Below are 26,402 nucleotides of genomic sequence, written 5' to 3'. Positions count from 1 at the left end.
ATTAGCTACTTTTTAGGAGTCTATAGGGGTCTCTTCAAATATTGTGGCTTGTATATTCCTAAAAAAAATCCTCCCCTTGTGTTGTTTACTTTACTTGAAAAATACAGATGGTTGTTTCAAACCGTGTATTTTTTAATCCAAAGTACAATTTGTTTTGATGCAATTTTGCATTGAATTTTTTCATAGCCAATGATGAAAGTAACGTATTGTCACAACTATAAGGCGCACTTAAAAGTCTTAAATTTTCTCCAAAAATAGACAGTGCGCCTTATAATCCAGTGCGCCTTATATATGGAAAAAACAAAACCACCACCAGTCGGATATTAAAAAAACACAAACGCCTGAACTGAAACAATACTGTTAAATTTGCAGATGCCATTTTAGTTTACACAATCTTCCATTTTATACAAAAAAAAATCCAAAACATCAACAATGGCTGGCTCTAGAGGTGACTGTAAAGTAGTGAATTCTTCATACCTGGAAGTCAATAGCAATTACCGTAATTTCACGACTGTAAGGCACACTTAAGTCTTAAATTTCCTCCAAAATAGACAGTGCACCTTATAATACAGTGCGCCTTATATATGGAAAAAATCATTCATTGAGGGTGCGCCTTATAGTCGTGAAAATACAGTACACAACTAAAGCAGGACGAGCCAGACAATAGCAATCCCCATAAGAATAACAGCCAAGACGCAAATACTGATAAAGACAATGTCACTAAGATCGTGAGGCTCCGCCTCCACCAGCTCCAATTTCGGCCCTACGCCGGCAGCATCTTCCTGCAACGCCTCCTCCTCCAATCGACGTTCCTCAACCGAGACGATAGACGCCGAAGCCAACTTTCGCAGAGCATCACACTGCACCTTATACTCTTGAACGTTATTCCGCTCGCCATCGGAGAAATCGATGTAGAGCTTGTTGACCAACATAGTTACGTTGCGATACTTCTGGCTAGCCGTGCCACAGTTCACAAACTGCGCCAGGATCTTGTAAGAAGTAGCCGTCAGTACTGCAGTACACGATGGGTTACCCAGATAGATGCGTTCCCGATCCAACTGGGGTAAGGACTTCTGAGGGATCAGGATGGTGAACTCGGACCTGGTGCAGCTCACATTCACAGGCACCACTACGATACACAACCAGAAAGAAAGACATTGATCAGTTGTAGCTATACGGATAAATATATAAACAGCATTTGAAGACATTAATAACAAAACCAGAGGAGTAAAACACAGAAGACTACAAAATGAAAAAACACCAACCTGGGCACTGCTTGGACTGACTACAAAAACGCCGTAATGTCACATACATGGATACAAAAGTGTGTAGAACTGTATAATGTCAACATAATCCGAAGAAGAACCTTTATGAAGGTCTCATCGGGGCGATAGAAGACAAATCTGGAGGCTAATTAAAGCCACATACACAGCGAATTGAAAATGTGGCATATTCCAAGCATTCTATTCCGCATAGGACTTAATCCTTTACGTCCTCATAGCAAAGTTTTTCTACGACTATCTGTTTAGAAGTCGATCATTGATCAGACTCCTCCTCCTCCAAGCAGATGACATCACGCTCTAGTGTGACATCACGTCCTTGAATCACCTCACAAAGATAGAGAGCAATGATTGGATAACTTAGACCAGATTGTCATTCAGGACCATATATGTAGAGGTTGAACAACTTTAGGGCAAATTCCAAAGTAAAGATCAGTAACAACCAAAGTGGCTGATCCAGATCATAAATTCTCAACTGAATGCTAGGAATTTAATCCAGGCCATAAAGAATGCTTTGCAGTTCTGGGAATCCGGTCTGGGAACTATACCCGGCCCCACCACAGACCTGTGTTCATAAGCTGTTAGGTTCATTTTTTAGTTATCTTTAATATAATATAAAACACTACTAGGAGACATTGGTGACATCTTTAGCGTTACTTGCAAGGAGAATCCATCTTAACTTCGTCTTTGTTACAGATTATTCCAGAAAACCAAATTCATCTGCCAATTTTAGACTTGCAATCAAAACAATTATACAAGGTTATCTACTCATTATCTAAGGACCTATTTTTGCTCCTATCTCAATAATCCTTATAAATGGAAATTCCAGAAAACTGTCCCTCTTAGTTTGTCCCCGAATGGTGAACCTGGCTTTCTGTAGTATCGCCAATCGCCTGTCTTACACTCAGAAAATACTTTCCTTGTCAACAGTACATGAGCAGTATCAGTGTGAACTGCCACTCAAACATATTTTGCAATTTCAGTTTTACCTCCGAGATAAGAAGCGGTGAACCCTCTGTGCGCCTTGTCCCTGTCAGTACTAAGAACCACCAGCATTTTGTTCCCTCGAGACAGCAACGATGGTGGTCTCTCGGCGCCGCACCAGCGTCCCAGCAGAGTATCCGCTACCTGGCCGTCGCCGTCGTAAACGGCCACCCAGTCGTAGTCGCAAGCATCGGTCAGGCTATTGCGGCCTTCCAAGTCCATCACTGGAAAGAAGAGCTTGATGCGGTAGCCAGATGCTAGCGATATGCTCCAGTGGCAGTTGATGTTATTGGGGTAGATCTGTGGAAAATTAGGGCTGCTGAAGTTGCCGCCTACATCTGACAGCACTTGTTGGCATTCCCCTAGAGCAGGAGAAGTTTTGGTCAGAATTATCAGCGTAGTAGCAAAAAAGCTCAAATGCTAGGAAAGGGGGTTCATACATTAGCCTGATCCAAAGAGCATGAGCGGACGTTTGGTCGCCGGTCAAATGGTGACAGAGAGTTTACTATTGAAACCAGCTCTCAGAATTAGATTCATAAGTTTAATATGTAAGAGAGAGAGCTTAATATCGAAGTACTGTTTGATATCTAAGTACTGTTGAAAACAGCTCTCAAAATTATATTCATGAGAGAGAGTTTAGTATTTAAGTACTGTTTAATATCGAAGTACTGTTGAAACCAGCTCTCAGAATTATATTAATGAGGGAGAGTTTAATATCTAAATATCTACTGTTTGCAATAGTACTGGGATATTAAACAGTACTTGGATATCAAACAGTACTTCGATATCAAACAGTACTTCGATATCAAACAGTACTTGGATATTAAACAGTACTTGGATATTAAACAGTACTTGGATATTAAACAGTACTTAGATATTAAACAGTACTTAGATATTAAACAGTACTTGGATATTAAACAGTACTTGGATATCAAACAGTACTTAGATATTAAACAGTACTTAGATATTAAACTCTCTCTCTTAGATATTAAACTCTCTCATGAATATAATTTTGAGAGCTTTTTTCAACAGTAAACTCTGTCACCATTTGACCAGCGACCAAAAGACCGTCCACCAAACGTCCAAGTACCTCCAAAGAGTGGCCCAAGTGGATTACCTAGTGGTAAGCAGATGTTTTGAACTCCCATCTGAGGTGTGTCGAATCATTTAGAATAAATCTACAAGACACTTTCAATTACCAGAGTAGTAGTACGCCTTAAAGCCTCGTCCCCCAATGTTGAAGTCAGATTTGAAGACCAGTAGCAACTGGTTGGTCGTGGTGATAATGGCGGCGGGTTTGTCTGTCCCGCAGTACGTGCCCAAGTGGCGATCTGCTACAGTCGGACCGTCGAACAAGGCCACGTAGTCAAAGTGACAACCTTCATTGTTTTCCATCTGGAAATCCAGGAACAGAAGAGTGACAGCGCTGCTCTTGGACACGTGAATGAGCCACGTGCAGTCGGCGTCATTGCTGTACTCGGCCGGGTAGCCAGGACTCGAGATGATTCCCGACAGGCCCGTCAGCACTCCGCCGCACATATCTGCACAAGACAAATACCAACCTCATTAAATATGCACTTGCAATCTACAGTAATGGCATCTAATATGACTGTCAATCTATTTTTACAGCCATTGTTTTTGACCTTTCTATATGTTCATCATCCATCTACTCCCACATCAAGAATACCATTTGCCCACTTGCAATTTCGGTGCGCGGACGTTTGGTCGCCGGTCAAATGGTAACATAGAGTTTACTGTTGAAACCAGCTCTCAAAATTATATTCTTGAGAGAGTTTAATATCTAAGAGAGAGTTTAATATCTAAGTACTGTTTAATATCTAAGTACTGTTGAAAACTGTAGATATTTAGATATTAAACTCATGAAAATAATTTTGAGAGCTGGTTTCAACAGTACTTAGATATTAAACTACTTGGATATTAAACAGTGCATAGATTTTAAACAATACTTGGATGTTAAATAGTACTTAGATATTTAATAGTACTTAGATATTAAATAGTACTCAGATATTAAATAGTACTTAGATATTAAACTCATGAATATAATTTTGAGAGCTGTTTTCAACAGTACTTCGATATTAAACAGTGCTTCAATATTAAACAGTGCTTAGATATTAAACAGTACTTGGATATTAAACATTACTTAAATATTAAACTCATGAATATAATTTTGAGAGCTGGTTTCAACAGTGAACTCTGTCACCATTTGACCGGCGACCAAACGTCTGGTCACTTGCAATTTTTCACTCCAAAGCGAATGGTAGAATTGCACACACTACCTTTCCTGTAGCCCAAACTGAAGCCCTTGTGCGCTACATGCCGATCTGACCGAAAGATGACTGACATAACGTTCCAGGATGACGTAAAGGCCGGCGGGGGTGCATCACCACAGAAAGTACCCAGAAGATTACCCTCATCGCCAGCCACACCATTATAGATCTTTATATGATCGTATGCACAACTTGCGTGGTACTCCAACTCAAAGTAGTGGAACGTCAACAGCACCGAAGAACCTTCCGGTACAACAATCAGCCAAGAACACAGAATGTTGTATGGGTAGTAATCTGGGAAATTTGGACTGGACAGGTTGCCAGACGCTGCAGAAAGGATGCCTCCACATTTTACACCTGGGGAAAAACAGGTATCATGATATCTTATTCATTAGGAGCAGTAACTATAGTATCATTTGTTTGGGAGAAAACAATACGGTGTGTAAAAGTACTTCATTCTACAGAAGTAAAATATGTTTTAGTGTTTTTTTTGTGGAATCAGATTTCTACTACAAAAAGGTTTGAGGGTTTTTACTTGTTTTGGCAGAATTCCACTCTAAAGATTGACTTTAGTTGAAGTAAAATCATAGATATCATAAAAACTGATATATTCGAGGTAAAAAAAACATTTAATAACCTTAATAACTTACCTTTTTGATCTGCTTCTGTGAAAACAAACGGTACAAAACAAAAAAACATAGCCAACTGGAAACTCATCTTATAGTTTACACTGACTTTTTAATCATAGTAAGTAAAAAAAACTAAAAACATGATAACTCTATATACACAGGCTAGAGCCCTTTAGCTGTGGATCCGTTTGTGAAGCTTGTAAAAAATTAATCTCCAACCCGAAACCCACCAGAGGCTTCCTTTACTAAATTTTAATGACAGGGGGTGGCCTGTTGGGACTTTACATTTTTAATAACCTCCATTGAAAAGCAAAACAACAGATCACTTCAGCCACATGGATAGAACGTATTAGGTAAGCAACAAGGAAGGGTAAATAAACATTTTAGGATTTTTGCTCCATAGAAAATCTGTATACCGTGTAACTCAGCCTAGTTAAAGTGATAAGTACACAAATTTAAGATGTATTCACACCAGGTAAGTCCATAGTTTTCTTTGGTTCAGACTACAATGCAATGGAATCCCAGTATATGACAACAAACCCAACACATGTACAAGTATTCAATCAATACTATATATATTTATATATAATTTCATGTATCATTATTCGACCGGAGGTCATTGATTGGCAGGATTCTGTAAGTGTCTGCACCCCGTCTGCGTAGTAAAATTCATGAATGGTTCTTTCAATTGGGTCATTTTTTAGTGGTTTATGGTTCTTTTTAGGAATTTGGAATTATGAATCTTACTCAATCATGGAAAGACAAAAATATGTTTTTAGTATTGCAGATTTACAAAAAAATAGTTACAAAAATATTTGTCTACGTCATTCTACGCCATTTTCCCACCAAAAAAAAAAGCATATAATGAAAATACTCACAAAAATAAGATAAAAAAAACCTGATTGACCACCTCTGGTCGATTATGGTTACTACATTACCTTTATTTTCTAAGGAAAAGATACTTTCCCAGCACTTGATTTCTTATCAAATAAAATCAAGGATTAATTAGTTAAAAAAAAGAACAAAAAAAAAAAACTGCAATACTTGATGTAACTGACAGAGGGCAGTGTTGTATTGCGCTAACAAAAAAGGCAAAAAGAGTATTTTTTTCTTCGTGCAACCACAGCTCTTTACAAGTCTTGCCAAGCTCCAAGCTGAAATAAATAAGAATGTGATTAAAATCAGTCGAGTGTTTTTTTTTTTCTTCGTTTTTTTCCCACTGCTACCACACAAATACACACAAATACACATACACACGCCTACACACTCGTACACTGAAATTCCTGGATGTAACTGGGCTGCCTTTGAATTTTAATTCCGTCCTTTTTCCGAAAGAAAAGCTCGTCATTGTTCAAGGATGCGGATATGTGGCAGGGCAGACCGTTGAAATGTGTTATGGAAAGATACGGGCAACGGTTCGCGGGGGGTGTCGGGTGGTGTGTAATTAAATCACTTGGCGTAAATACTCCAAGAACAAATGAGCTTGAAATGACTGCAAAATCACAGCAAAAGGAGACGAACGCTTGAGTGATATATTTACATAACATGTAACCTAAATTGAAAATTATTTCAAGTGGTTTGCTTTGCGTACACGAGTAAGAATTCATTCTTTACATCATCTACATAGAAAATAAACCTAGATATGCTGAAAATGACGTGTATGACATCATAAAACTAGAAAAATGTTCAGGTAAGTAAATAAAGAAACTGTTCAGTATGCAAACAATAACTTCATCCATTTCTCATTCTTTTAATGTCATCTATTCAACTGTCAATCTTTCTGTCCATGCATTCTTTTCAATGTCCATCATTTCTGTCTATCGTCCATTTGTTTTGGTATTTTTAGACCACTACAACAATAGACTGTCATTTTCAGTTTACTACCAACAAGTTCATTTTTTTTTATCTGTGAAAACTATCCTGTTAGGGTCATTTTTAGTTATCTTCAATATCATATAAAAGCAAGGAACGTGTATTTAGTGGCAGTAGCTCTGTTCACTCTTATTTGTTTTTCGTGATTTACAGCATTTCTATCTTAAAATTACATTTTAATATTTCTTAATACATTCCTTTTGACTTGACTTTGTACTTTATACTTTTTACTTTAATGATGAGTGATGAGTATGTTAATACTTTAGTCCTTTTTTCTCTCTATGTTTCATATGTACTGTTAACGGATGCACTTTTTTATATGTTATCGCATCTACTGCTGACCCCGCCCATCTATTTTTAAGTTTTTAAAGTCAATATGGCCCCCAGGGCCCAAAAATTTGCCCACCCCTACTCTAGATTGGTCGCCACTCACCCGTAGACCATTCCCACTCCCAATCATACCACCACCAGTACCAAAGTCAGGCTAGTGAACCACTAAACCATCAGTTTCTCATTAGAATCGTAATAGAGAAATGTTAATTTCAATCCTTTTTAAATGTCAAATACTTCAAAATGGCATTGCTAACTAATTACTAGCATGTCAGCGTCACCTAAGAAGCCATAGTGAAAACATTTTAACATACAAATAGTGCATAAATGTTTTTCCAATGTGACAAAAATGTGTTTTCATGGTATATACACACATCCACATGCAAAAAATGCAAATATTTTCAACCTTCCCGCAGTAAGAAAAGTCATCCGAGGCGCCTATCCGCCATCTGCATTCATGCACACACATTAGATGCATTTGGGAAGTATTTAGTCAAATGTCATCTGCTAACAGAAGCTATTTATCAGCTCTCTTGTTACGCTAATCAAAAGCGTGGCAAATGCCAAAGCTCACACCGCCATGTTATCCACCACACATGAGCGTGTGTATGCATGATAACAAGTATTCCAATCCTATCTCCTTCAATAATGAAAGTATTAAAAAGTAGTATTTCCACACCCAAAAAAAAGGCTGAATTGACATTTAAAAACCAAAAACATCATTTTGCACTTTCTGATGTTTGGTAGATATTTAAAATGTCCTTCATGTGAAAAAAATCACCTTGTTTTGGTTTGTTTAAATCACCCTAACCTGCATGTGTCACCACCTTTTTTTTTAAAAGAAACATTAGTTGCCCTTGTAAATATCAGTTGGCCTGAACTATGCGCTTCTAAGATCTTAAAAAATGGCGAAGTAAATTCTTCTAGTTGGTCCTCTGTCAAATAAATAAGTGCAGAACAGCTAAGTTGGCAGGCTATTATATTCATAAGAGAGAGTTTAATATCTAAGAGAGAGCATGATATCTAAGTACTGTTTAATATATAAGTACTGTTTAATATCTAAGTACTGTTTAATATCTAAGTACTGTTTAATATCTAAGTACTGTTTAATATCTAAGTGCTGTTTAATATCCAAGTGCTGTTTAATATCTAAGTGCTGTTTAATATCCAAGTACTGTTTAATATCTGACTCTATTGTTTAATATCTAAGTACTGTTTAATATCCAAGTACTGTTGAAACCAGCTCACAAAATTATATTCATGAGAGAGTTTAATATCTAAGTACTGTTTAATATCTAAGTACTGTTGAAAACAGTAGATATTTAGATATTAAACTCTCATTATTATAATTTGTAAGAGCTGGTATCAACAGTACTTGGATATTAAACAGTACTTGGATATTAAACAGTACTTGAATATTAAACAGTACTTTGATATTAAACAGCACTTGGATATTCATGAGAGAGAGAGAGACTTTAATATCTAAGTACTGTTGAAAACAGATACTAGATAGATATTAGAGTACTTAGATATTCAACTCTCTCTTAGATATTAAACTCTCTCTCATGAATATAATTTTGAGTGAATAGTTTCAACAGTACTTGGATATTAAACAGTACTTGAATATTAAACAGTACTTAGATATTAAACAGTACTTGGATATTCATGAGAGAGAGTTTAATATCTAAGTACTGTTGAAAACAGTAGATATTTAGATATTAAACTCTTGAATATAATTTTGAGAGATTGTTTCAGCAGTACTTAGATATTAAAGAGTACTTAGATATTCAACTCTCTCTCTTAGATATTAAACTCTCATGAATATAATTTTGAGAGCTGGTTTCAACAGTACTTAGATTTTAACAGTACTTGAATATTAAACAGTACTTGGATATAAAACTCTCATGAATATAATTTTGAGTTCATACAGTAAACTCTCTGTCACCATTTGACCGGCGACCAAACGTCTGTTCTCGACACCAGCTGTCCCATGATTGACACTCACCGCTTATACTATCCAATACACCCACCCACCCACTTATAAATCATCAGTTTAGGTGATTTATGTATAGTAAATCTCCAATTCTACCTGGGGGAATCTACCTGACTTCTCCGGTAATCTGACCAAACGCCCTACGCACAATCACAAGACACGGCGCATTATCGTGTGACATTTTCTGTCTCATTAGACGAGGCTTTGCCGGTGTAATCCAACAGATTTTACCCAGGGAAAACAAAAGGTGTGTTTGTACACTGCAGCCGTACAAAAGGGATGTTTAATCCACCTGCATGACTGCGTGTTGTGTGACTAAAAAGCTAAAAAAGATAATCAAACCCTGTGGAAATCATTCTTAGGAGTCGGGTACAATAAATGGCACCATTCAAACCACAGTATTAAATGGTGATTAAATTAATCATGTGTTTATGGGAGGTTTTCCAACAAAGTTTGGCTAACCTTCAGGTTAAATTGAAGAGATTTTTACAGCTTTTTCACTCATTTTTTTTGGCCCGGGCCAAGTTGTAGTTTTGCTTTTATCCGGAGGGTCGTTATGTCATCCAATTAGGCTGCCAAAATTAATTGATTCATGAATTGAATGCTTATCGGATCATTTTTAGACATTTAAATATGTACAATACTTCTTTTTGAGCTTCTTCAATAGCAAATGTTCTCTTGTAGACGATTTTTAAAACTATTATCATTATTTTTAAGCAGAAAAGAGGGAAAATATTACATCTATCACAGGGGTAGGGAACTTATGGCTCGGGAGCCACATATGGCTCTTTTGATGGGTGTATATGGCTTTCTACTAACCTGTGAGGTAAACTATGGAAACTGCTGGTAAGAAAGCGCAGAAATAGGAGCGTTATGTTGGTATTATGCCATTAAAACTATCCATGGCGCCTTATAATCATTTTTTTGTCATTAAACTATTTTGCATGGATTTTTTTTGTTGATTAGCAACAACATAACAATGTTGTCAAAAGAATTCAGAGACTTTTTGTACTTTAAAAGTGGTGTAATGACTAAAAAAGGCACACATTTTCATATATGTTGACTTTTAAATTCGGAACGTGGCTCTCAAGGATTAACATTTTAAAAAATATGAATTTTTTAAGGCTCTTTCCATCAAAAAGGTTCCCGACCACTGTTCTGAAATGACCAATAAACGTATAAAATATACAAAAAACATACATTGAAATTCCAATTTCAAACCAAGAACATTTTGACTGCAAAAATTCACTTGTTTTACATTTTTCCGGGAAAAATCTACAGTCCAAAAAATGATTTCCAATGAAGTGTTTCCCTCTTTTTTTTACTTCTTGTTGGGGATTATTTCCAAAATGTGTGGGATTATGGAAGCACGATAAACTGAGTAAGATTTAAAGTGACATCTGTATGCATCACCACTTCCCACACACATACACACACACACAAGAGCATAATACTGTTATTTTTTCTGGAAATGTCTAATTCCTACTTTTGGTATCTCTTTCGCCAACATCTTGGCTGCGTGCCGTTGCCACGACAAAGTGCAATGATTGCTTTTACCGCATAGTTACCGACACGAGCCCCCAAACATTATTACCACCGCCATTGCCGCCTATTAACCTTTTCCCTTCCCTCTCATATGTTGCCTTGACTGTGATTAATTCAGCCATGCTTTGCCAAGATAAAATCTGGACAATCTTCCTTCCCGGGCTGCCTATATACCGCCACTCTGTTTATTATTCCACCTAAAGGTTGCTTTTGGATTACTCCCTTCTCTGGAGTACTCCTAAATATTAGTTTCTGGTCAAAAATGGAATATGGAAGTGATGCTTGAATGTATTATGGGAGTATTTAATTGACTTCCTATTGAGGGGCAGAGGTGGGAACTTGCCCTTGAATGTGCCTGCTTCCACTTCCGCTTCTCTGTTGTAATATAACGGCATCCACTAGGGGTGCTGGAGCCAATGTTCCCTCTAAAATGCGCGCATGCGCAATTGTGCACTACTCTTGTCTTCTCTGCGCAGCAGCAATCATATGGCGCGCAGTAAATAAAATCCAAACTTGTTTTTTTTATTGTTTTTTATTGTTTTTTAAATTTTTTACTCCTTTCCCCATGATGGCGCCGTTTACAGGCCAGCCAATGGCAGTAGCTCTGTCCACTCTTATGTTTTTTTGTGTTTTACAGCATGTTTTACATGAAAAATTAGAGGGAACGTTGACATGCACCTGCTGATCGGGAACTTTTATTTACAGAGAGAGCCATAAAAAATTACATTTTATAATATTTCGTGAGAGCCATTCTCAGAATTGAAAAGTAAAAATATATGAATATTTTGTTTGTCATTTCATCACTTTTAAAGTACAAAAAGTCTGAATTATTTAAACAAAATTGTTATGCTATTGCTAATTAATCCGTTTCAATGACATTTTGCATGCAGAAAAGTAATGAAAAACTAAATTATGATTAAAATGGTGCTCCAGTGATTTCCATATTTTACCTCACAGGTAAGTGGAGAGCCATATATGGCTCCTGAGCCATAGTTTCCCTACCCCTGCTTTAGAATCATGAAAATATAAACAACCATGAGTCCAACATGGCGTGTAGAGATGATATTATAACCGTAAACATGAATAATTGACATCTCTCAGCTGATATGAAATATTCATGTAGATACATTTGTACACTGGACTATAGTACAAGCTATTATTAGCAGTGAATAGTACACAGGTACACCGTACTACGTACCTTTCCCAACACTCCCCTTGAGCTACATTTCCTATTAACATAATTTGTTCCATACTATAAGTGGAGAGTTTATCTTTGTATACAGTTGAGGCTAACAAATAAAAGAAATAAATATGCAAGTGTGAAAAGGCTGCTAGATTGCTTTGACACTTTCATGGCGAGAAAATTCACACCTTAAATCGTCTAAGTCAATATCTTAAACAGCAACAGTGAGAAAGACTACCAAGTTGCTCACAAAATGTCACAGAGAAGAAATAGGTTACCCATGGGGAAATAACTAATGCTTGTAGATATTAACTAAGAGTTTTTTAGGGTGTACATTTCATTCATGTCATGTATTTAATACCTTATTGTTGTCGTAGTGTCTGTGGAAGTCTTTGGGGTGTTGTGGTCATTTCGGGTTGTGTAAATTAACTGGACTTGATTTGTAATTGACACTTCTATTAACATGGTATTAGCTAGGGATGCATGTGCTTCTAGATTAAATGAATTGTATATCTTTCAATAACAGTGATGGAATGAATTTGTATAGTTAGTTCCAAGGCATTGGTATTCCATAAGGAGATACCAATGCAATGTTATTGCTCTTTAATAGTAATATTATTGGGTTGGGAGGAGGACCCAAATAAAAATACAGGAGTTTTTCAGCAGATAATATGGGTTACTAAAATTTTAGAAAGGGGAATTATCATTTAATTTAGAGTAATGAAGAATTTTGGATATGACTAAAATAATGTAATACCTGAAAGTGCCTTGAGGACTCTTGCTAGGATTAGACTATGCATACATATTTATTTTATTTCATCGTATATGTATATTTACATACATATATATATTAAAAAATATATATGTATTTGTGTATATTTATGTGTATATGTATGTGTATATATATATGTATTGGTATATATATATATATTATATATGTGCATATATATGTAAATGTGTATACATATGTATATATATGTGTATGTGTATATATGTGTATATGTGTATATGTGTATATATGTGTATGTGTATATATATGGGTATATATGGGTATGTGTATATATATGTATATATGTATATGTAAAAATGTATATATAAGTACATATGTATAGATACATATATATGTATATATATCTATATATACATATATATATTACTATTTTGAAGTCTGCATTTTGACTCCTACAAAAACTTTAGGTCCTTGCTAGTTTGCTTGAATATTTTGTTGCGAATAGCAACTTAGTATCCAAACTTAACAATCATTTTAAAGATTTGCCTCTAAAATTTGAATGAATTAATTCAATTTCATCCATCATCATAAGTCATGAAGACACAGAAAGTTGACTCTTTTAAATTGGAAGTGAGCATTTATGGAGAATTCCTGGACTTCTAATGAATTTCAATTCCAACGAAGCCCTACTTCCATGAAGAAATACTACATAAGCGCAAGGGCACTCACTTCCATTGCTACTCGCAACTTTAATTATGATATCCATTAGCGCCACTGTTCCACTGAGCAGAATATCAGTGTTATTTCATCTAGTCTGCTTCCATTCATTTAATGACCCTTTGCTCTATCTCTTCCTCAGACCCGGTGGCCCCTAACCACCCCACTGAGACAACTCCATTTATTTTTTGGTAAGCGCCCACACAATACTACACCCAAACTCATATGTATTACATTATATAGTAAGTGTAATGTTACATTGGCGAGTATATTTTCTTGGAAAAAGGGTGGTTCCCTTTTGCCTCCATAGGATGCCTAGTGAAGCGAGAAATTAGAAGAAGAAAAAAAAACTGCAGGGAGCACTATCAACTATATTATTAAGTCTTTTTTTTGTTTTTTGTTTTTGGTCTGGACATGAACAGCGGGAATGCTCATTTCACGCTTAAAAGTTACACATGTCTACAGTAGACGCCTGCTAGTTAACAGCTAGGCTTTTTTTTGTCATTAGCCTTCCGATGTGTCGGATAATAGCAAACGAAGAAAATGTTAGAACTGGGAAGAATTCAGGCAGAAAGTTATGCATTCAAATCAGCTTGTAAATTCTGATGAATTGAGTAGAGATGTGAGAAGGATTGTCTTAGCAGGTAGCTATTATCTTAGCGCCTGAATGTTAGTCATCCATTTTTGCTGTAAGGGTACTGGAAGTATTTTTCCAGAAAGGCAAAGTATCATTTTCTTAGGAAATCTGAAAGATGATACCTTTCCGGGGATCATTATCTGCCTCACGCCACTCGAAATTCTGTTCTAAAAACCTTATAACAGTGCTTTGGAGCCGCAACCATTCCAACTTCTAACTTTAAGGTTCATATATAAAGATTTCGGTGCTCGGATGTTTCGTCGCCAGTCTTTTGGTCGCCTGTCTTTTGGTCCCTTTTTGGTCGCCGGTCACAGATGAGTGGTGACAGAGTTTACTGTTGAAACCAGCTCTCAAAATTATATTCATAAGAGTTTAATATCTAAATATCTACTGTTTTCAACAGTACTTGGATATTAAGCAGTACTTAGATATTAAACCGTACTCAGATATTAAACAGTGCTTAGATATCAAACAGTACTTATTAATTAAACAGTACTTTGATATTAAAAAGTACTTAGATATTATATTCTCTCTCTTAGATTTTAAACTCTGTATTATGAATATAATTTTGAGAGCTGATTTCAACAGTAAACTCTCTGTCAACATTTGACCGGCGACCAAAAAGGGACCAAACGTCCGGGCGACCAAACGTCCTGGGCGACCAAACGTCCTGGGCGACCAAACGTCCTGGGCGACCAAACGTCCGGGCGACCAAACGCCCGGGCGACCAAACGTCCGGGCGACCAAATATCCGGAAGACCAAACGCCCGGGCGACCAAACGCCCTTGCGACCAAACGCCCGGGCGACCAAACGTCCGGGCGACCAAACGTCACATAGATACAGGATCGGAGCTACAAAGTAAAGCAGAAAACATTTGTGTCAAAAGTGAAAAGTTTGGAGACATTAGCATTCCTGCTCTAACAGAAAAAAAAACCTTTTGCTTCCTTTCACGCTTCCTTGAAAAAATTCATACCTCGGCACTACTTTATAAAAACTCGGAATAAGTAGTATGCAAAGTCAACCCGGCAATATTCTCTCAAAAGCAGGAGGCACACAGAATCAGAGCTACCAAAGTGACAGTAAAACATGTTAGTAGAACTCAGTATGACCCTGCTCATAAACTCCGCCATTTTTTTTCTCCCCTTCCAAGATACCCCCACAATATGTTCCCACAATGCATCACATGTCAGTGTGTCACCGTGTTGAAATGATGACACGGCTGTAAGTACACACACAATCCATACTTCATGTAAAATAGACGGCTGCTCTCCATGCAAAATGGTGTCTCTCGGGGGTGGATGTTTTATGAAATTCTTATTACCTCTCGGTGCATGTGTCTAATGAGTGAGTGAAAAGACATTACATTGCCAATGCAGAGTTATGCAAAGGTGCTTTCTATGCAAATTGGAGCTTTTTTTTTTTTAGATTAGCACCATATTATATCTTCCTTAACCAAATGTGCTCAGCGGATTCAAATTTTAGGCCTGCTTTTGCTTGCCAGATGCCCCCAGAGGAAATAAGACTGTAAGTGCTGCTTTTGTTTAGCAAATCATTATATTTACAAAATGATAACATCGGGCATTATTTCTGGTAGGGGTGAAATTTGTTTTTTTTTTAGAATTTAAAATATATAGTATAGTATTACTCGGACATGGTAGCCAGACCTCGTACAGACGGTATGAAGTATTTTTTTTGGGCTAGATACTGAACTAATTTGGTTGCAATTTTTTTGGGTACGTAGTTAACAGTTTGTACTTCATATTTTAAAGATTTTGATGGATAATTTTCAAAACTTTTGTGGGGTTTTCAGACACTTTATGGCTACATTTTGTCCATTAAATTTTAAACCGTTTGACCGATAATTTTTAGAACTTTTGTAGGATTTTCAGACACTATTTCTGGGTACATTTTGCCCATTATATTTTGAACAGTTTGACTGATGAATTTCAAAACTTTTGCAGGTTTTTCCAGGCACTATTTCTGGGTACATATTGAACATTTTGCCCATTATGTTTTAAACAGTTTGACCGATTATTTTCAGAACTTTTGCAGGATTTCCAGGCACTATTTCTGGGTACATTTTGCCCATTATATTTTGAACAGTTTGACCGATGATTTACAAAACTTTGGCAGGGTTTTAAGATATTATTTTTGGGTACATATTGAAGATTTTGGCCATTATATTTTAAACAGTTTGCCCGATGATTTTCTAAACTTTTGCAGGGTTTTCAGACACTATTTCTGGGTACATATTGAACATTTTGCCTATTACATTTTAAACAGTTTAACCGATCATTTTCCAAACTTTTGTTAGGTTTTCAGACACTATTTCTGGCTACATATTGAACATTTTGCCGATTACATTTTAAACAGTTTAACCGATGATTTTCAAAACTTTTGCGGCGTTTTCAGACACTATTTATGGGTACATTTTGTCCATTTAAATTTTAAACAGTTTGACCGATGATTTTCAAAACTCTTGCAGGGTTTTCAGACTATTTCTGGCTACATTTTGAACATTTTCCCCATTATATTCTAAACAGTCTGACCGATGATTTACAAAACATTTTCAGGGTTTTCAGACACTTTGTAGTCACATTTTGCCAATTATATTTTGAACAGTTTGACAGATGATTTTCAAAACTTTTGTGGCGTTTTCAGACACTATTTCTGGGTACATATTGAACATTTTACCCATTTTTTATTTGCTAATTTGTCCCTAGTGGTTTGGCAAGTGCCTTGCATGGTAGCAACACCAACAGTAGGTCAATAGTGGAAAAAAGTGGAGATAAATACACTGTAGAAGTACTTTCTGCACAATGTTAGGGTCAGTTTAAGCATCAATGGACACACAAAAAATGCTTATACTTACACTTACCTTACGACTAGGACATGATAGTACTTTAGCGAGTGTCTACTTTATTATTTACTCAAGACTCTTGAGTCAAGAGTATCACCCACCAAAGCCATAAAGTCAATAGTTGGTCTTCTTGGATGTGATTTTATGTTAACTCACACTCTGACCCTGCATGGTCATTTGTTGCCAACAATCCCTGTTATTTTCTTATGTGAGAAAACACATTTGTGCTTCTCAGCATAAAAGAAATTATGTGTATCTTCATAGCAAAGCCAGCTGGACATATATAGCCGTTTTTTGAACAAAGGTTGACTGATGTCTTTTTCCTCTGTTAATACACCGACTCCCAAAGCAGAAGATTAATAGCGGCTTGCTAAAAGATGCTTTTAGAGGCAGCCAACGGCGACAGTGCAAATCAGCATCTTCACTCCTACCTTTAATGTTTGTCATCTTCCTTTGAGGACAACCCGGACAGAGCTGTATAAAAATGACTCTGCAGTAGTTTGGAGTATTAGTGAGGTGAAGGAAGAGGGTTATATATCTTTTAAGGACTTTTTTTTTTATCTTGTTGGTGGCATACTTTTATTGTCCATCACTTGTTGCCTGACATCATTCACGGTGAGGTCCCATCTTGACTAGTTTCAACCTTCATAGGCCAATCATAACCCCAATTTTCCTATTATCATAACTTCCCCTGTCATGTAACTTATGTTCCCTCTAATTTTTCGTTGGTCTGGGCAGAAAGACAACGTCCCTAAGCGCACTAAGTACCAGTGTGAGCGACATCATTGGTCGCTATGGGTATTACACCAGACATAAGTAGTTGCATGTCAATGTTACCTCAATTTTTTCACGTAAAATATGCTGTAAAACATGAAAAACATAAGAGTGGACAGAGATACTGTTACTGGCTGATGCGTAAATGGCGCCATCATGGGGAAAGGACTAAAAAATATTTAAAAAATAGTTTGGATTTTATTTACTGCGCGCCATATGATTGCTGCTGCGCAGAGAAGACGATAGTGGGCAATTGCATGTAACCCTCTCTTAAGCCACCCACATTTCCATTTACCGTATTTTCACGACTATAAGGCGCACTTAAGTCTTACATTTTCTAATACAGTGCGCCTTATAATACAGTGCGCCTTATATATGGAAAAATGTCATTCATTGAGGGTGCGCCTTATAATGTGGTGCGCCTTATAGTCGTGAAAATACGGTACTCACCCAAAGAGAACCTATTGGACGGAGAGCACCATAAACAAGTCACATTTTTAAATATTATTCCTTGAGAGTTGTAGTCCGAATTTAAAAGTACAAATACATGAAAATGTGTGCATTTTCTAGTTTTTTCAGCACTTTTATAGTAAAATAAAATGTCTGAATGCTTTGGACAACATTTTTACCCTCTTACAAATCAATGAGTATCACTCAGAGTATGAGTTTCATTTATATATTTATTCATGTATTTATCTATTAACTTACTTATGACCTATCTATTTATGTCTAAAATGTCTTTTTCTGTGTCTGTATTCTCACCCTCTTGGTACTGTGACAACAAAATTTCCCGAATACGGGATCAATATAGTTATCCAATCTAATGGAAATAAATATTATATAATAAATATTATATTAAAAAGGAGCTAGAGGTGGTTTTAATGCCACAGTGCCAACATCACACTCCTGGAATTAGGGCTTATCTACATGTTTAATAGGCAATTTACTCTCTTACATGCTTTTTAAACACAACACAAAAAGTACTGTGTCTTTCATTTAAAGTCCTATTACTTACTATGACTCATATTCCTTTTGTTGGATATACATTTTATAAAACAGCTTCTGCACCTTAACAATATGACTAAAGCTGGGATATAAAGTTGTTCTTTAGCCTCCTAGGTAGTAATTTTAGTATATATGCAGACTATACATTTAAAAGAAGGATGAAGGTGCTTAAAAGTGCATAGCAACGATAATAATATCGACAGGAGATAACCAAAAAGTTCACCTACGCGCGTTTTTTATTCGCAAATAACGTTTGACAAGTTGGCACTAAACTTTGTGTCATTAAAACTAAAGAGTGAAGAATAATTTAATTGCCCTTAACGTTCCTATGGTGATGCCGATTGAATGCTAATTGCTTTGAGGAAGGAAAAACTATCTGAAACAATAGTCGGATTATTAAAATTGTCATTTTTTTTTTGAGGACAGCCTTAACGGAATTAATAAGTAAGGTTAGCACATTTTTGTGAGGGGGCGTGGCATCATTAGACCTATTGATAAAATAATTGTTCGTCACCATGGAAACAAGAAGACGAGTATTCTGGAACTTTTTTGCATGAAAAAAGCTAATCATGCATGCATAAAATATTTAAAATATCATTTAAAATTGCAAGATGTGTATATCTTTCATATCTTTGAAGCATATTTGCCTCGTCAGGGTAAAACAAAAACCTGAAAATTCTCTTTTTATATCATTTTTTTTAACCAAAAAAATGTTTCAACTTGATTTTCTGTCATTTTCCGAGTTATTTTACCACTTTATTAATGTCATTTTAATAACTTAATCGCAATTATTTTCTGGCTAAAGTAATCATTTCTGTGGAAAAAATTCGAGTAAATGTCGCCACCAAAAAAAACGGACCCTGTCAGAGCTCAATGTTGCCCCCTTTTGGCCAGGCAATGATGAGTACAAGATACTCCCGAGGCAAAGTCTTACCCGGGAGCCTAAACAAAAGAAAGCGTAGCGAAATTGTCCCGACGTTTTGTTGCGGCTTGCTTTGTGCTTAGTATTCATGGCTGAGAACTTCATAGGAAATTGCTTTGGCAAATGAAAACGGCACAAACACACAAACACTGACTCAAGGTGAGCCCCCGCCATGGTCCTCACACCTGCTTTTTTTTAAAGAATAATACATGACATGGCCTTTAAAATTTGATGCCATGATCTGTCCACAAAAAAAAGCCATGAATTTTTGCACGCTAAATAAATGATAGAATCTTGCCAAGGAGTATTCAAAAATAAACAATCTGCTGCTTAACATGGTTTCATGCAACAAATAGCAAACATCGGGTGGGTCATTTTTCTCAAGAATGTCGATTGTTTTTCACAAATTAATTCTTCAAGTTGTTTTCTTGGAGGCGCCGGCTTATTAAAGAGGGTGCCCGGACGTTTGGTCGCCGGTCTTTTGGTCACCGGTCAAATGGTGAAAGGGAGTTTACTGTTGAAACCAGCTCTCAAAATTATATTCATGAGAGTGTTTAATATCTAAGAGAGTTTAATATCTAAGTACTGTTTAATATCTAAGTATTGTTTAATATCTAAGTACTGTTGAAAACAGTAGATGTTTAGATATTAAACTCCCTCTTGAATATAATTTTGAGAGCTGGTTTCAACAATACTTAGATATTAAACAGTACTTAGATATTAAATAGTACTTAGATATTAAACAGTACTTAGATATTAAACTCTCTCATGAATATTGACCGGCATTTGACTGGCGGCCAAAAGACCAGCGACCAAACGTCTGGGCGACCAAACGTCTGGGCGACCAAACGTCTGGGCGACCAAACGTCCGGGCGACCAAACGTCCGGGCGACCAAACGTCCGGGCGACCAAACGTCTGGGCGACCAAACGTCCGGGCGACCAAACGTCCGGGTGACCAAACGTCCGGCGACCAAAAGACCGGCAACCAAACGTCCGGTCACGATCAAAGAGCTATCATATAAATACACGTTAGCGTAAAAGGGAGCATCATTTCCTATCGGACTCCATCAAATTCAATCCAACCCCTAATTCCCTATCTATCGTAGACGATATTATTTAACAAGTGACCTTATCTCGTCAGTGAACAGGAGGCAGAGCGGGTAACACCTAACACGGAGGCCACACATGTACGCTAATCCAATAATCAGTGGTGGGGTTGATTAAAAGATACATATCTATACAAGGTGGGCCGCAGGTGGTGAATGCAGGCATCACATGTGAATGGTTACGCTTGAAACAACATACTTGAAAAAATGTGTAATGTGTAATGATGTCCCTGCTATGAAGCATGTTTGATTTGTTATGTTAATCATGAAATGAATTTCGATGCTTTGCAACGAATGGCTAAAAATGCTAAAAAAACTGCGTCTTAAAACCAAAATGCAAAAAAATCTGTTCCAGCTACAGCCGCTCTCCTATCATGTTTTTCTTTAAAATACGTCAAAAAGTTGTTATACGGCATACCCATTTGAAATTATCAAAAAAAAATTATAAAATATGTCAAAAAGTTGTTATACGGCATACCTATTTGAAATGATCCAAAAAATCGTATAAAATACGTCAAAAAGTTGTTATACGGCATACCCATGTGAAATTATCCAAAAAAAATCGTATAAAATTTGTCAAAAAGTTGTTAAACGGCATACCCATTTGAAATGATCCAAAAACTTATAAAATACGTCAAAAAGTAATGATCCAAAAACTTATAAAATACATCAAAAAGTTGTTATACGGCATTTCCATTTGAAATTATCCAAAAACTTATAAAATACGTCAAAAAGTTGTTTAACGGCATACCCATTGGAAATGATCCAAAAAATCGTATAAAATATGTCAAAAAGTTGTTAAACGGCATTCCCATTTGAAATGATCAAAAAACGTATAAAATACGTCAAAAAGTTTTTATACGGCATACCCATTTGAAATGATCCAAAAACTTATAAAATACGTCAAAAAGTTGTTATACGGCATACCCATTTGAAATGATCCAAAAACTTATAAAATATATCAAAAAGTTGTTATACGGCATACCCATTTGAAATTATCCAAAAACTTATAAAATACGTCAAAAAGTAATGATCCAAAAACTTATAAAATACATCAAAAAGTTGTTATACGGCATACCCATTTGAAATCATCCAAAAACGTATAAAATACATCAAAAAGTTGTCATACGGCATACCCATTTGAAATGATCCAAAAAACGTATAAAATATGTCAAAAAGTTATACGGCATACCCATTTGAAATGATCCAAAAACGTATAAAATACGGGAAAACCCCATAAATTGACAGGTATAAAAATACTTACAACTAAATGACGAAAAGTGACCATACTGGATTCTTATTGTTTTGCTCTTAAAAGCCTTTTTAGGGTGACAAGAAGAGCGAAAAAAAATAAATACCCAATTGCAGTTGACAAGCCAAATGACGCACTTTTTTTCCCACCGAAGGGACACTGGGCCTGGCGTGGGTGCTGACAATTTTTGGCTGCCTTTTTACGTTCCATCAAAACTCCCACTGCACTCCCAGGTGCAAAATGTCATCCCTCACATCGCCCTGACATGTAAACATTTGAAAAGAAAGTTTAATTATTCATCTTGCGCATCGCCTGGTGACTTTTCGGTATTTTTTTGTCATCACGTAAGCAATATAGAGATAAGACATACCTCGGAGGAGCAAGCGTCGGTCGGGAGTAAATAAATATCCTACTTAATTAGAATTCCCGCAGGACATTTGCTGTGGTAAAGATCCTGTTTATCTTTTGCGCCTTTGCACATGCTCGGTTAAATGCGTGACTTGCTGAAGGGTGATATGATTTTGACGGCAGTTCTTTACAAGGACATGTCAAAAGAAGCGTTCTTGAAAAAGAAGTAGTTACATTTTTTTTCATTTTCTTTCCATTTCCCGCTTAAATGACCTTCCTCATAGAAAATAATGGAAATTGACTGATTTCAAGGTCAAAGTTTAAGCACTTTGAAGCAGTTATTGACCCTAAAGGCAATGCTTAATGTTTAAGATTCAAGTGGAAAATGAAGGTAGTCCTGCTAAGATTAATGACAGAAAAAGAGCAGTAAATTGGGTATTATTCATATATTTTTTTGTTTATAGTCATTTGTGCAAGTGATTCTGAATCAGAAGTCTGTTGATGTCAATGTTTAATGCCATTTCAAACCCATTTTTTTCAGAATATAAGCATAGAAAGGCAACTTTCATCCATTTTTGTAAAAACAAGCACACAGGCTTTAACAGACACAAAGTTGATTACTTAAAAACGCTTGCCATGGCTGTGTTTGGGGCAAGGTTTGCCAATTTTTTTATATTTTTTAGTTTATAGTCGTTTGTGCCAGTGATTCTGAATCAAAAGTCTGTTGATATCAATGTTTGATGACATTTCAACCCCATTTTTTTCAGAATATAAGCATAGAAAGTCTACTTTTATCAGTTTTTGTAAAAACTAGCACACGGGCTTTAACAGACACAAAGTTGATTACTTAAAAACGCTTGCCATGGCTGTTTTTGGGGCAAAGTTTGCCAAATTTTGATTTTTCTTAAAATTTATAGTAATTTGTGCCAGTGATTCTGAATCAGAAATTTGTTGATGTCGATGTTCAATGACATTTCAAACCCATTTTTTTCAGAATATAAGCATAGAAAGTCAACTTTCATCTATTTTAGCAAAAACTAGCACACGGGCTTTAACAGATACAAAGTTGATTACTAAAAAACGCTTGCCGTGGCTGTTTTTGGGGCAAGGTTTGCCATTTTTTAAATATTTTTTAGTTTATAGTCATTTGTTCCATTGATTCTGAATCAAAAGTCTGTTGATGTCAATGTTTAATGACATTTCAACCTCATTTTTATCAGAATATAAGCATAGAAAGTCAACTTTTATCAGTTTTTGTAAAAACAAGCACACGGGCTTTAACAGACACAAAGTTGATTACTAAAAAACGCTTGTCGTTGACGTTTTTGAGGCAGGGTTTGCCAAATGTTTATATTTTTTATTTTTCCCACCCCTGAGCTAACTGCTAATGACAAACAAAAACTTCAAGTAACAAGTGACAAGAAAAAACTACGACTTAAACACAAGCTAAATTTGACTCACAACAACAAAAGCAATCCCTCAAAAGAAGTTTGACAATAAAAAAATGGAAGTTAGGAGCAATGAGTCATAATAATTCAAAAAGAATGCGCGTCATAATCATCCCACAATATGTCAACATCACACTATTCTATCCTCGAACATAAAGTCAAGTACAATTTAATGATTTAGCCCTTAAATATTTCCACCACAAGCAGAAGGGACAACATAATGCCGATATAAGAATTCCTCAAAGTTTAAGCTCCGCCCCTTTGCAGTAAATATCGATAACAAGATGGATAAAATTTCAGCTGCGATCTATAATAAGTGTACAAATGTATTTTGGGATTGGATATTCTCCAATTTCTGACTTTTAAAAAAGTTCCTCTATCTAATGGCTAATGAATTATGACAAATTAAGCATAAAATAATTGACATTTTATTTTTATTTTTTTTAAATCCGAGCCATTTAATGTTTTTTTGGGACAAAATCATCTATAAAAAAATAATTTATCATAAATTTGTGTCCTTTTTTAGAACACCTGCTTCACATTATGTAAATGGAAGGCTATGTTCATAAAATGGTATGATTTCTTAATCATAATATTAAAGTGTAATAATATATGGAATTTCCTTCCCATGTCCTCCAGCATTGCGTCATCTGTAAGAAGATGGCATTCACGGCTCCATTTTCATTTACAGCCATTATAAATTCATTTCCTAGTAAATGACTTTCCCTCAAGACGTTCCCATGCGACCTACTTTTTCCCTTTTTTTATTTATTTTTTATTTTTTTGGTGCCAAACTCAAGTAGCTTCTCTTTATCATCGGCATTCGTGCCGGCTTATTATTGAGGCTTCTGGGGTCACTGCGAGGGGGGGTGAAAGAGTTGATGGTTTGCCTCATTGAGATTCAAGGGGATGGCTTGCAGCGGTTATTTTTGCATTACATATAGTATATAGCTGGTAAGTGTATGTACATATTAGAAAAGCCAAGAAAAGTTGGTATGTATCAACTTTAATGTCGATTTTTAGATTATCCTCATAAGTGCTTGCAATGTCTTCAGTCAAATTTGCTCCTCAAAGCTTTCCAGACCACGGCAATGCAAAAAAATCTCTATTTTTGGGTTGAAGTCTTTGTGCTTGGACGTTTGGTCGCCGGTCTTTTGGTTGCCGGTCAAATGGTGACAGAGAGTTTACTGTTCAAACCAGCTCTCAAAATTATATTCATGAGAGAGAGTTTAATATCTAAGAGAGAAGTTTAATATCTATGTACTGTTTAATATCTAAGTACTGTTTAATATGTAAGTACTGTTTAATATCTAAGTGCTGTTTAATGTCTAAGTACTGTTTAATGTCTAAGTACTGTTTAATGTCTCAGTACTGTTTAATATCTAAGTACTGTTTAATATCTAAGTACTGTTTAATATCTAACTACTGTTTAATATCTAAGTACTGTTTAATATCCAAGTACTGTTTAATATGTAAGTACTGTTGAAACCAGCTTTCAAAATTATATTCATGAGAGTTCAATATCTAAATATCTACTGTTTTCAAAAGTACTTAGATATTAAACTTCTCTCTTAGATATTGAACTATGAATATGATTTTGAGAGCTGATTTCAACAATAAACTCTGTCCCCATTTGACCGGCGACCAAAAGACTGGTGACCAAACGTCCGCCAACCAAACGTCCAAGCACCTCAATAGGTCATGTGATTAAAATGTTGAAATCTTTTCAAAATAGCTTCCACTCTGATTCAGATACGGTAATACCTTGAGTTATGACCATAATGCGTATCTCAAATCAAATGTACCCATGGAAATGAAGTTAATACACATAATTAGTTCCCACTCTCTGTTGATATCTTTACGCCAGGGAGATGTGGCAGGATCATAAGCAGTCTCTCCCGTACTTGGCCACCAGGGTGTCTGGTATGCCCTTATCTCAAGGCAAAAAAATTGCTCAAAATTTTCCTCGTATCTCAAATTTTTCGTATGTTCGGGCACTCGTATACCTCGATATTACTGTATATTTAAATGACAACTTGTTAACCACACATTGTGTGTCTTTTGTAACAAATGCCATATTACCTTTGAAAACTAAAAGCGCGTTGAAAACATTAAATGGGACGTTTTAGCGCAAATGTGCTCAAAGTTTCCCTGCAAAGTGCACCTGAGTGAGTTGAAGTGGTGGAATAATGGCAGCGGTCAGAGACGAGATGGAGGAATAATGGAGTTCTTCACAGGTCAATGTTGATTCGCTGACCTCCTGCCATGTTCCACCCGTCGTCTACTCATCCGCCGCCGCCGTTGCAGCCGCCGCCGCCGCCGCGTCTATCACTCATTTGAGCTCCGCCGGGTTTTGCAGTGAGCGGGAAGAAATTGCGAGGGGGAAGAATACTTTTTCCACTTTCCTTTCGATTGCATTTTCTGAGTGATGTTTGGACGACCAGTCGTCTGGAATATAGGGCCTAATACATAGGCTTTACTATCCTGTAGTATGTAC

The 26,402-nt window shown here is 36.2% G+C and overlaps 1 protein-coding gene across 1 annotated transcript; it reads right to left on the bottom strand.

Moving 5' to 3' along the window:
- Positions 1–551: 551 nt before the first annotated feature.
- Positions 552–26,172, bottom strand: cdcp2 (CUB domain containing protein 2). Its single transcript, XM_077723561.1, has 7 exons — positions 26,141–26,172; positions 25,711–25,835; positions 5,203–5,217; positions 4,562–4,909; positions 3,464–3,805; positions 2,270–2,626; positions 552–1,129 (listed from the first exon to the last, which is right to left on the bottom strand). Exons 1-7 carry the CDS (start codon positions 26,170–26,172, stop codon positions 642–644), a joined length of 1,707 nt encoding a protein of 568 aa, XP_077579687.1. The 3' UTR covers positions 552–641.
- Between the last annotated feature and the right edge of the window lie 230 nt (positions 26,173–26,402).

This window comes from Stigmatopora nigra, chromosome 9 (assembly GCF_051989575.1).
Source record: "Stigmatopora nigra isolate UIUO_SnigA chromosome 9, RoL_Snig_1.1, whole genome shotgun sequence".
In the NCBI taxonomy this organism is placed as follows: domain Eukaryota; kingdom Metazoa; phylum Chordata; class Actinopteri; order Syngnathiformes; family Syngnathidae; genus Stigmatopora; species Stigmatopora nigra.
The sequence above is the reverse complement of the archived record's forward strand: the minus strand, read 5'-3'. Positions and strand labels throughout refer to the sequence as shown.

What these genes read in the sequence shown, in the direction of transcription:
- cdcp2 (XM_077723561.1), bottom strand. Translation starts at nt 26,172, where the DNA reads ATGGCAGGAGGTCAGCGAATCAACATTGACCT. An exon ending in CAGCGAATCAACATTGACCT is followed by an intron (nt 25,836 to 26,140) that starts GTGAAGAACTCC and finishes CCTTGAGATAAG; the next exon opens with GGCATACCAGACACCCTGGT. An exon ending in TAAGGCGTACTACTACTCTG is followed by an intron (nt 2,627 to 3,463) that starts GTAATTGAAAGT and finishes CTCCTGCTCTAG; the next exon opens with GGGAATGCCAACAAGTGCTG.